General features: G+C 38.3%; 1 protein-coding gene across 4 annotated transcripts in view; it reads left to right on the top strand.

Annotated features, from left to right (window-relative positions):
• Positions 1 to 845: 845 nt before the first annotated feature.
• The window catches only part of COQ10B (coenzyme Q10B), a 16,470-nt gene continuing 4,827 nt past the window's right edge, over positions 846 to 12,488 (top strand). The window contains exons 1-5 of one of the 4 annotated variants that reach the window (XM_087949533.1): positions 854 to 1,041; positions 3,250 to 3,563; positions 5,446 to 5,522; positions 5,978 to 6,127; positions 7,845 to 8,037. In XM_087949533.1, the coding sequence (XP_087805659.1) occupies positions 3,525 to 3,563; positions 5,446 to 5,522; positions 5,978 to 6,127; positions 7,845 to 8,037 (459 nt within the window). In that variant the 5' untranslated portion in view covers positions 854 to 1,041; positions 3,250 to 3,524. Of the gene's footprint in view, positions 1,063 to 3,249; positions 3,564 to 5,445; positions 5,523 to 5,977; positions 6,128 to 7,844; positions 8,038 to 12,488 lie in introns of all 4 variants that reach the window. The other 3 variants (XM_087949534.1, XM_026667951.2, XM_026667949.2) reach the window with 3 other exon arrangements.

Below are 12,488 nucleotides of genomic sequence, written 5' to 3'. Positions count from 1 at the left end.
GTGAGGTGGAAGGAGAATGGGGATTTTACAGTATCCTTCCCCTGCCATGCCCACCAAGCCACGCCCACAGAACCGGTAGTAAAAATTTTTGAAGCCCACCACTGGGTTCTCCTGCTTCAGCAGGAGGGCTGGACTAGAAGAAGTCCAAGGTCCCTTCCATCTCATTTTATTCTAAAAAAAAATACACCTTGTTTTGGTGAAACTTGCCTGAGCTTCGTGGGTTTTCCCAATTCCCCTGACATTTCCTGGCCAACTGAAGATGTTAGTTGGATAATGAAAGGGAAAACTAGCTGAGAGGGTTCCAAAGACTCCATAGTTGAACCTTTAACTACTGGTTAACACAGTTCACTGGTTTGTGTTGTCAACAGTGGGGGGAAACAAAATATTGTCTTTAGTTCTCCTCAGTGGAAAAAGAAAGCAGAAACCATGTTGTCAAACCCAGCAGCTTTTTCCTTGAGAGCGATTTTGCTACCAAGAAATGATTTTAATAGGAGGAAGAATAACAAGGAAATTCTCTGCATGCCTTTTTAATATTACTGGCATTTCAAGCTACGTCGCTGAAAAGGGCGAGCGAGTGAGTGGCATTTCGTAGAGCCAATCGCGCGCCAATTCTAACATTCACGAACCCGAGGGCCTCGTATAACCCCGGTAACAAGTCTTGTGATCGGGCGCGGCCCCGACGCCCTGAACTCTATCTCCTGCGCGAGTCCGGTAAATCACGTGCTGGGGGCGAAAGGAAGAGAGTAAGGAGTATCTAAGGAGGCGGTGAAATCCGAAGGCTGACGTTTGGGTAGAACTCTGCGCTGATAGGCTAGCGGTAGGTGCCTCTCGCACGCGATTGGCTCTGCATCTGGGAGGGAGGTGTGGACAGGTATTGGGAGGCCGTTGAGGCGCGGCGCCAGCGGAGGGAGTCAGAGTAGGATGGGGCAGTGAGGGCGGCTGGAGGCGCCGCCGAAAGTCGAATATGGCGCGGAGCAGTCGGGCTCTTGGCAAGGCTCTCGTGGAGAGGTTGGCAGTGCCTTCGCGTAGAGTAGCCCTCAGGTACGGCGAGAGGGACCTCAGGTTGGCTGGAGACACCCTCACCCCAAGCTCCCAGCCACCCGCCAACTTTTCTCGGCTTGGGCAGGAAAGTTTGGTGGGCGTCCCATAGACTGAGTGGGCGGCTAAGCGGGTCTGCTGCCGCCGGCGGTTTCCGAGACTGCTTACCCTGGTCACGAGCGCCGAGGGTGGTTCCCGTCGTCTTCGCTTTTTCCTTCTCCACCCGTCACTGTCAAAGAGTTCCTGCCCGCTTCGATTGTCCCACCGAGGCGCGGTTGCCTTCCTGGGACTTCGTCCACCGGCTCGGAAAAGCCACAGGATCCGCGATTGGGGAGCTCCTGATGAGCTTGATGCCCCTCCCCCCCCTTCTGCCCTTGGTCCAGAATAGAAGGCCCGGAGACCAGCTTTTTTTTATTATTATTATTATTATTATTATCCACAGATGGGCAACCCTCGGGCCTTTATAGAGAGCATTCATCTTATGCTCCTATACCTAATTTTGTTAATTTAATAGCCATCTTTATTATGAGTGATGGGTAGAATAGAAGTGACAAAAGACTTACGTTGTTTGCCATGACAGATTATTGTTGATTTCCAGCTAAAATGTACTAATATTAATAAACACTTTTCTAATAGAACAGATTGGATATCTTCTCTATCCCTATGACATTTAATTTCTCGGTTAATTGTAGAAAGTATCTGGTCTTATGGGGCAGTCATCTATTTTTTAGTCAACTGTGCTATTAGTATGCATATGTCTCATAAATGTTATAAGGGAATTACATTATATATTTTAATACATTTGCATGCTAAGTTTAGTTCATCATTTTAGCCTTTCACTGATAAAGGGACAAAATTTCATTTTCCCTAAGTCTTCTAAGTTTGAACTGGTGTAAATGATGTATCTTTTTTGTAGAGTTCCTTTTTACTTCTTTCAATCCAATTACCTATGAAGTACCTGGCTATTTACACTTGTATATTGTTGTATGCTATCAACAGTATTCTAAAGCAGAATAAATACATAATATTGTCCTTCAGCTTTGGAGCTTCCTCTTTGGAGCCTTTTAACACCTTCATATTTTTCCAAAACATTAGATATTTAAAAAACTATCCACCCTTCAAATCCCAGACTTGAAAATGATAAGGAATATATTAGAAAATGCATCCTTTCTGTCAAGGGTAATAATTCATATTGAAAAGTGTTATATTTGAAAGAAGTAAAGGCTGTATGTATTATAACTGCCTTGATTATCAAGAGCAGATACTTAACTGTGTGTTAGCTAGTCAGCCATCAAGAGAATTACATCAAATTGATTTTTATGATATTTATTAATAGGAAAACAGTGTCCAAAGTTATATCTCTAACTTTCTTATCTGTAACTTTGACTTGCTTAAATTTCTTTTTTGTTTTGTTTTGCTGTGTCCATTTAATATGTAGTTAGGAACTGTAAGCCAGACCAGCATTGAGAGTGTGTTGGCATAATCTTTAGACTCTCCATGCACCTCTAAATGAATAGCATGGGGAAAGGGGCATTTCTTATTTTTCTTATTGGATAAATAAGTATTGTATGCCTTTTCTTAGCTGGCTACATATGGTATAACTCTACTAGGCTATTGGACACATTCAATATATGGCTGAACTGATGGTTGCTCCAGATTTTTGGACTCTTACTTATTGATTCTTCCTCCTATAAATTATTCCATATATGCTAAGTCTCACTTTGCTCTCTGTCAGTTGTAAGAATTAGGTGGATCAGTTGGCAGGGAAAACATTATGTAATGTCCTGCATTGAAATACCTGACAATCTGTAATTCAGTATGCAAATTTAATCTGGAGTATGCAAATTTAATCTTTTGAGTCTGGTAATGATTAATGATTTTAACAATTGAAAAAAAAATATTAGCTTTAATCACACTTTTTCACTTGCTTTCCTTATACTTGTTAATCATAATACTTTGGGAAATTAGTCCTAAAACCTATCTAGCACATTGAAAAAAACACACACATTAAAATACCTGAGCAAAGTAAAGCAGCAATTCTTTCCATATCAGATTACTCTGGTAAGATAGGGGAAAGTTTGCTATTTTAAGTCTTTATCAAAGTAAAGATATTTTCTTACTCACCTGTGTTTTGATTGATGATGGTATGGATATTCCAGTTTTCTCAAGATTTTATCTGTTCATAAAATGTTGTATTAATCTCTCCATTAGGTATTTCTCATCTCAACACAAAGTTTCGAAAACACAGTGGTTGTCTTGAAGAACAAAATTTTATTTTTTGCATTGTAACAAAATTAAAAGACTGATATTTCAGATATTAATGGCTTATGATTTAGAATGATAAAATATAGTAATTGATATTTTGAGAGTGTTATTTTATATGTAATCTTAGAATATAACATACTTTCCCATTTTTACTGAGCAACTTAAGTCTCAGTAATTTTATATTTTTCTTCTATCTACTCCTGCTGTGTGCATTGGCACACATGAAGACAGTAATGATCTTCACTTTTCCTGTGTTTCCGGTAATTCATAACTTATCTTAGTGTCATATTTATGTCTACAAATGAGATGGGTATAATTAGTATTTTCTTTGTTTGGATAACAACAGTGAGTTGCATGCAAACTCTTGTTTATTGCTTGTCCCCATCCCAAGATGGGTATCAAAGGTGAAGTCCTAAAAAGGGCCCCTCCACCAGAGATATTATCTCTTCCTGAACATTCCATACACCCTCTTAAACTAGATAGTAATCTACATTTTCAGTCATTAGAATTACTTATCTTCAGTGAAATGGAGTAAGTGCTTCTTGCTACTGTTAATTTATCTACATTATTTCCAGCTGTTCCTCAGAGACTAAAATGATACAAACATAACATCATATAATCATCATGATGACATTATTTTTCCAAAACTGATACTTGAGATACAGTGAAGGCTAGGGTAAACATTTCCTACTAAATATATTCCTCTTTCTACTGCAAAATTTTCCTTTTTATTTATGAATTATAATTCATAATCTCAGAAGCAGAAAAAAATTATTATTTGGAATGCTTATTTGTGGTATGATTCAAAGATAGTTATACATCCTTTAAACTCCTACATAAAACTGTTTGCTAATTGAGGAAGGTCAAGTCCATTTTTAACTTCTCTTATGACTTCTTGATTCTAACGTTACAGTTCAGATTGATCAAGACTTTTGTGATTGAAAATAAAAGTTTAGCCTTTGATTTAGTTAATAAGAGTTTCACAACTTCAATAACTGCAAAAATGAAACCACTTTTAAATTAATTGCTTTACCTCCTTTGGAAACTGGCCTGGCAAATTTGTTTATTGGCTGTTCTGGTCAGTGTTATTTCTGTTTAATTTTCCAAACAATAGTGTAGGCAATTAAGAGGAATACTAAAGAGATGGTTTGAATTTATTAGTTAAAATGACATTAAACTATTGTCTTTTACTTTTAAGTTGTATAATTTTCACTATTTGATTTTTGTGTTGAAATTAGGAATGCCGCTAGTGACTTTTCTGAAGCAATGTTAAACGATATACCTCTGATTAAATATTGGATATGGTAAACTCTTAGTTTCAACATGTTTGAATAATTTTAGTGCATATTTGAATACTAGTGTATTTAATATTGATTGGGGCATAACATTTAGAATCTTTGAGATCAGGAGAATAAATTAAATCTCATCCTCTCCTTGACCCTTTGCAAGTATTTTAGAATTAATATAATCGATAAGATTACTACTTATATGCTTCTAAATCAATTTGTGAAGGAAGTAAGGTATGAGATATGATAACTGAGTGAACTTGTCAAATCAGATTCCAGTGTGTCAGCAGAAGTGAAAATGGTTGGTTTTCCTTTCACTTTGCAGCCTTTCCATGCCCATCCAGATTTGCTTTTAAGATTAGGGTTCCTGCAATTTCTTTTTGAATGAATGAAAGAGTTCTAGAGTTCTTTTAAAATAGAACCTGGCAACCTATGGTTTGTGAATTGGTTACAGCCCCAGGACCTTCCCTGAATGAATAGGGGAAAATATTAAAAAGTCCTTTTATTTGTTGTATTTCAGTAAGATTTAAAGCATCCATTTGACCTTTAAAATCCTCCTTAAATGTTTTTTAAAAAATCCTAATTTTTAGATTTTGTTTTTTGTAATACCTTCCAGGCAGGGCAGAAAGGCAAGGACCCAAACTGAAAAATGTTTCCGCTCCTGTTTTAAAGACATATAGTAACTTCTGGTAGAAATGCTATTGCAGGAACAGAACTTTGTGTGGATATAATATTTTGTTATAAGATTACCATTAGCAAGAAATATAGAGACAGCTAAATCTAAGCAAGCAGCATTTCTTTCAATGAAGTTTATGGCTATGGAAGAAAATGTTAACTGAACAACTATTTATAATAGAGGACCCATGCCTTGCTGAATATGCTGCCAAGTGCCAGAGAATATTTGAAAGGAAGAAGGCTTTTAAAATATATCAGGTAGTTATCATTCTAACAGTCTGTATTTGTATACCCTATCCTCACTGAAAACCTAAGACCCTCCAAAAGAGAAAAAATTAATACTCTTATTAATACTTTAATTAATTAATACTTTAAGCTTTCCACTTGAGTCATGTTTTATAACCAGAAGAAAGGCTCAATATATTTGATGCTTGCCATTCTGACAGGAAACTTGCTTTTCAAATATATGAACTGAGTAGTGTGTGGCCTCAGATTGATTCAGAGCCAACTTAAGAGGGATAGCCTTTATATTGTACTGTTGCCAGGTTCTCTCATGACTGAGATATATTTAGCTTCTCCAAGGCATAAAAAGTTAACCTAATCCTGAGTCTGATTGTCCTTGTGTTACTCTTTATTTGTTTTCTGATTTTGTTGGCTCATCTGTATTGTGTTAACCAGATGCTGTTCTGATGAAAATATTTAAATCATTCCAGGCATTTGACTTCTTGGGAAATATTGGTGAGCAAAGCACCACTGCCACAAATACCAGCAAAAAATTGTGCCTTTCCAAGAAGGACTTACTTCAACTTTGCTGCACCATTCGTGAACAAAAGGAAAGAATATTCAGAAAGAAGAATTATAGGGTTTGTATAAGAAAAATACATTGTACAATTACACAGAAGTAGATAAACTAATGGATTGCATCGATGAATACTTTCTCATTTTCAAATGCCTTTGCTCACATTGTTTATATAGTTAAAGTTCATGCTTATCTATTTCATTCTTTAATTTCACATTTTAATTTAACCATTCCTTAAATTTTATTTAATTTGTTTTTTAAAAAATATATAGTGTTGTTAATTCACTCTGAGAAGTTTACAGTCCTATATATAAACAGGATTAAAGTTCACAGGATATAATTTTTATGGCAGCTCTACATTTGCAGAAGCAAATACAGGATTTATAGTTCTTTGCTTACAACATAATTCTGGTTTGAGATCATTGTTAGTTATTTATGAATGGGATATATTGCCCTTTTGAGAAAATGATATGGTATGGTGGTATATACAATGTAGCATAGTGTATTATCCCATACAATCAGTTAGCAATATATTTTGGGTAGGTTTGTCAACATTGTTGAAGCAGCCCCATCACATGATGTTGGAGAAAATGCTATACTTCCTCCAGAGATGTATGTGAATGTATGTATATCTGTATTGCATTAGGGATAGCAGGACAGGAACTTAATAGTTCCAATGTGCCTACCTGGGAGGTGTTGAAAACCTGATTCAAAGTTATGACAGTTCTGCCCCGCAGTGACATGACCACACTTCAGGCATTTGGCAACTGGGCTAGATGTACAACTATTTTAAGTGTTCCATAGTCACATAACTGTGTTTTACAAGTTTTATCGAAAAGTGGAGTTAAACCATTGGTTCATTTAATGACCACCCCTAAAAAGTTCATAAACTCAGTTCAGTCACATGACCAACCTGCTTTATGAACATCACAAGTTATGAATATGATGAGCAGGCTTTATTATGGTCTTGGCTCACAGACTACCTCTACTATTGATGCACTCTTCTGGTAGCTGGTCAGGGTGCAGTCCACAACTTTCAATATGTTGCCTTAGAGTCTCATACTGGCTTATGAAAGAAATGAACTATATACAGTTTTAAAAGTTAATGCTTATTTACTACCTGCTTTAGCTCTCAAATTCATTTTTTCTCAAATTTCTTTTTTAATGCGCTCTGAAGATTGGTTTAAGGTCCTTTAATAGCTTTGGGGAATAAAAACAAAGACCATGTACAACAATGAGTTAAAATTATGCCCCAAATGTTTGCCATTCCCTTTAATCAGCAGAAGATCTACTATTTAACTATTGTATCTTTTTTAAAGCATTCCCTTTTCAAGGAAGTCAAACACAATTTGCAAAAGTTTTAATTACTAGCTTCTATTTTCTACTTTCCATCCAATCTGTTTAATTTTTGGAATTAAATTACTCTAAATAATCCTTAATATCCTTGTATTATAAGGAAATAGTCAAGGCTGAGAGGAGGTATAATTAAAGTAAGAATTCTTTTAAAGGCTAGTATTGCATACACAGGATTACATTGACTACTGCTAAATCCACGGGACTAAGACTTGTGCAGAGGAAAAGTATGAATAGTTTCAGAGCAATTAAATACTGGAATGACAAGAGGATTGTGTCCTTGAAGTATAACCTTGTGTGAGAAAGTTAGCTGAAATTCCATATTTGTTTGTAGAATGATTGGAACAGTAAAGGGAAGGAGAAAAATAAAATATATTTTAACTACATATATCTAATAACTGTATTTTCCATTTTTCATTATTTACTAGGTATTCTATGCAAGAAATGTATGATGTGGTAGCTGTTGTAAGCGAATACAAGAACTTTGTTCCTTGGTGCAAAAAATCAGACGTATTATCCAAACGTTCAGGATACTGCAAAGCTAAATTAGAAGTAGGATTTCCTCCTGTGTTGGAAAGATATACATCAGTTGTTACACTAGTCAGACCTCACTTGGTTAAGGTAATGCATATTTGTTGTTGTTGTATGTAAACTGCCATGCTTTTCCATATAGAATATGAGAACTTCAAGAATTACCAGTAGTCAGTAGGGGATCTTATCTAGCCAGGTTTTGACCAAGAAATCTGGGGCTGGCTCTCCTTCTGAGTAGTCTTCTCCTTGTAAATCTGAATTACTTGGGAAGATATTTCGATGTATATAACTAGCACTAAACTGGAAAAGGGTGTGGAAAGAAAGCTCTAGTAGCAAGTCTGCTGTAAAAAGTAAGCAGTATACTTATTCAGTGTATATGTAGTTTGTTTATTTATTTAAATTTTTAAAATGCCCAATAGTCAAAACTATCAGAGTGTTTTACACCAAAAGAGAGAAAGAATACAATATGAGTTATTACATATCCAGTCAAATCAAATACTACATAAATACACCATATAATCCAGGTAGCCTGGATTAGAGGGTCATAACATTCTAAAACAACGTGAATTAATATATGTTAAAATATAATTGAAATGTTTTAAAAGCCTGTGAAAATAAAATGGACTTGATGTGACAATGAAATAACATGAATGCAAGTTGAGTCTAACTGGGGAAACAGCCTCAGAAATTGCCCTCCCTTGTAGAAACCCATCTCCTCTTTTGGTGGGTGATCTGGAGGGCCTCAGAAAATCTTAAGGTCCAATTTAGGTACATACTACAGAAAGTACTCCTTCAGATAATCAGATCCTAAGTCTTGAAGCAGGGGTCCTCAAACCTTTAAACAAGGGGCCAATTCATGGTCCCTCAGACTGTTGGGGCGGACTGACTGAGTGGGCGTGGCTAAGTGGTCATGTGACTGGGTGGGCATGGCCAATTTAGCATTCCATTAAACAATACACACAAATTGAACTTTAATTTGTTATGCACCTGGGGGTGGAAAGCAGGTTAGTGAAGGGACGTGGCTGCCTTGGGGGGGGGGGGATGTGAGGGACTTCTGTTTGTGTGTTTGTTTGTGTCTTTTCCCCCCATCCCTCTCTTTGGAGACCAAAAATGGCCTCCCAAGGCCTCTGTGTCCCATTTTTGCCTCGCCCTCCAGAAGGCGGGTGGGGGCTGCCGGGTAGGTGGGGCGATGTGGGCAGGGCAGCTTTTTCCCACGCGGGCTGGATTAATTGCTTTGGTAGGCCATATCTGGCCCGTGGGCCGTAGTTTGAGGATCCCTGCCTTGAAGTCTTTAAAGGTCAAAATCCAGTATTTTGCATTGGATCCAGAAATAAACTGACAGTCAATGTAGATGGTGAAATATTGGCATAATATATTCATATCAGCCAGGTGCAGTGAGTAGTCTAACCACTCTAATGTTGAACCAAATGAAATTTCTAGACTGTTTTTGAAAGTAGCTCCACATACAGTACATTGCAATAATTCAACCAAAAAGTTACCAGAGCATTGCGAGGCTGTTTGGAAAAGGTCATGGTTGATAAATTAGTCAAAGCTGTTCAAGCGAGGCCACTTGGGCTTCTGACAATGATAGATCAAGAATCACCTCCAAACTTCAAATGTGCTCCTAAAGAGTAAATGTGGATCTCTCCAGGCCAGGCAGGGTACCACCCAGCAGGACAAAATCACCATCAACAAATCTTTGTCTGTATTGAGTCTCAGTTTATTGAGTCTCATCCACTCCTTTACCCTGTCCAAGCAATTAACCTCTCCTAGAGGAAAATCAGAGGTAGAGTTGGGTATCTATCTCCACATATTGTTGGCATCTCAATGGATGACCTATTCTAATTGTAGATGTTAAACATTAGCAGCTAAAATGGAGCCCCAAGGAACTATATAGCCCAATTGTGATGATGCAGAATGGTAATCCCCCAGCATAGTTGGACATTCAAGTAGCAGTAAACCACCATAGTACAGTGCTACTACATCCCAGCTCAAATAACCTATCTAGGAGGATGCTGTAGTAATAGCACTGAAAGCTTCTGTTTTATAGCCACACCTAAAATAATTGAAACCTACCTAAAAATCAGATCCATCCAAGAAAACCTGAAGTTTTAAATCCTCTGAATTTACAAGTGGACTTTATTTTTCTTATATGAGGCTGGATGGAAATGTCCTTTTAAACTCCCTATATCAGGGGTCGCTAACCTTTTGGATCTCAGGGACCACCAAACTCATAATTTTAAATCCCGCGGACCAGAAACCCTGGGAAAATCCCCAAAAAAGTCTGCAGAAAAATTCCCCACCCCGTTTTCCTACCGATTGATCATTGATCATTTTGGATTGATCATTTGGATCGCTGGATACCATGTCCAGCTCCGTTCTTGGGGAGGGAGGGAGAGAGAGACTTTTGGCTTCATGCAAGGAAAGCAGCAGAAGTCTTTCTTTCTCTCCCCCAAACTCCGCCAGAAATCAGTCTTTGTGAGACTTGTCGTGCCAGCGCAGCCTCTTGGAGCAGGATGCCTTGCAGGGTCCCAAAGACTCATTTCTGGTGGAGGTTGGCGGTGAGAAAGACTTTTGCTGCTTTCCTTGTGTGCAGCCAAAAGCAAAAGAAGAAAGAAGCGGAAAGAAGCAGCCCAGTGGTGGTAGTTCACCAGCAGCAGGAGCAGATGGCTGAGGTCTTGGAGAGTGAGGACTTGGATGAGGGGCCTGTGTTTGATGCAGGAATGGGGCCAGGACTATGAGAGTGGAGTGCTGCCTTCGGAGATTGTGGAGGCTGGCAGCTGTGATGCAGAGGACCCCAAGGAGCCTCTGCCCAGTGCGTATGTGTGCAGGGCTGCTCGAAGGAAAGAGCAGCTGCAGCAGCACTGGCATCTCGGGAGTAAGGCTGCAAGGTGATGGCCCCTCCCTTAAGGGATAAAAGCCAGCCCTCAGAAGTGGTATTCTTTGCAGGAAGCAAAGAAGTTCTTGCACTTCAAGTCTTGGAAGTTTGGACTATCCTAGTTTGTGTTTGGAGACTTTTGGTTTTGAATATTTCCTTGCAATTTAATCTAGTGTTCTTGGCAGCCTTGCACAACCTTGGCAAGCCTTGATCTTATCTGGGACAATTAGTTTTAATAGCGTTTTTACTGTGAATGAATGGAATTCAGAGAAGCATTAAAAAGGTTTTGCTTTTCTGTTTGGTTTTTGTTTGCTTGGAATGAGGCTTGGGTCAGAACAGGTGGCCAGTCGAGGTGCGTGGCGTGAATGGGGCAAGTTCCCCCCATCCGCCCTTTCCCCCCTCCCCTCACTACCTCGTGTTGTTCATAATGCAAGCGACACAAGCCTTGTGTTCCCGTGCAGCCTGGATTAATTCCTTTAAATAATGTTTTGTTTTGGGGGTGACATTTCTCTGCGGACCACCAAAATTTTCTCATGGACCACCAGTGGTTCCCGGCCTGTTGGTTGGTGATCACTGCCCTATACTGCTTGAAATTAAAGAAAAAAACCCCAATGCTTGAATGAATTCCAACAGTAGCACAACTGCAAGCTTCTTGCAATAGTCATAGTTCTTGTTCCTTGGTCTCTCAACTTCAGCAGTTAGATCCAGAATAGCAATAGCAACATGTACCATCCCGTGATGCTGTATAGCACTCTCTGAGCAGTTTAATGTCAACAGATTGCCTCCAACAATCTGGGTCATTTTACTGACCTCAGAAGAATAGAAGGCTGAGTCAGCCTCTAGCCCATGAGGATCGAACTGCAGACCGTGGGCAGAGTTAGCCTGCAATGGAATGGGACAACTTGCCATGGGACAATCATTCAATTTAATTATTTAAAATAATGATAACATTTTTGTCATTTCATTTTGTTCTCCTTTTCCACCCCTTTAATGATTCTGTTCATCATTTCTGATATTGGTTTAACTCTTATCACATAGCGAATTGACCATGGAAAATTGGCTGTGGTGAGTTGTCCTAGAACTGCCTGCAATGCTGCATTCTAACCGCTGCTCCAGAATATCTTTTATTGTGCCGAGATCATGCCATAGCATAAAAGCCATGATTAGTAGGTATAAACTCTACTGAATAAAGATTAAAAAGAGCTAGTCCAACAGCAAGATACAATTAGGTTGCCCATTATTGAATGAAACATTCAAAACTACACTACTGCTCAGAATTGCTACCTACCAAAGTTATGCAAATAGCTTACACTTAATTTTGCACTCTAACACCTTAGATTACAATTGTTGAGATTATGCAACAGTTGGTCTTAAAACTGTACATTAAATATTACAGAAGTATCTTGTTTTATTTCTGCAAAGCCAATAAATGGTCCATAAAGTATAAATAATAAAGTGTTTTTTTTAAACTATAAACATCTGAATACTGATTCAATTTTTCTACAACCCTGAAGCTATCTAAAAGTGGCTTGTATGAAAGTAAACCTTTATCTTGTTTCCTAACTTGTCAATCTTCTAAAAGCCCACCCCCCACCCGATGTCATTTTCTGCTTGTTATAGACTGTATAGATCAGTGATGGCTAACCTTTTCAGCTTGGTGTGT

The sequence above is a fragment of the Notechis scutatus genome, chromosome 1 (assembly GCF_049901735.1).
Source record: "Notechis scutatus isolate UNSWTSFEM ecotype Mainland chromosome 1, rNotScu1.2, whole genome shotgun sequence".
In the NCBI taxonomy this organism is placed as follows: domain Eukaryota; kingdom Metazoa; phylum Chordata; class Lepidosauria; order Squamata; family Elapidae; genus Notechis; species Notechis scutatus.
The sequence above is the reverse complement of the archived record's forward strand: the minus strand, read 5'-3'. Positions and strand labels throughout refer to the sequence as shown.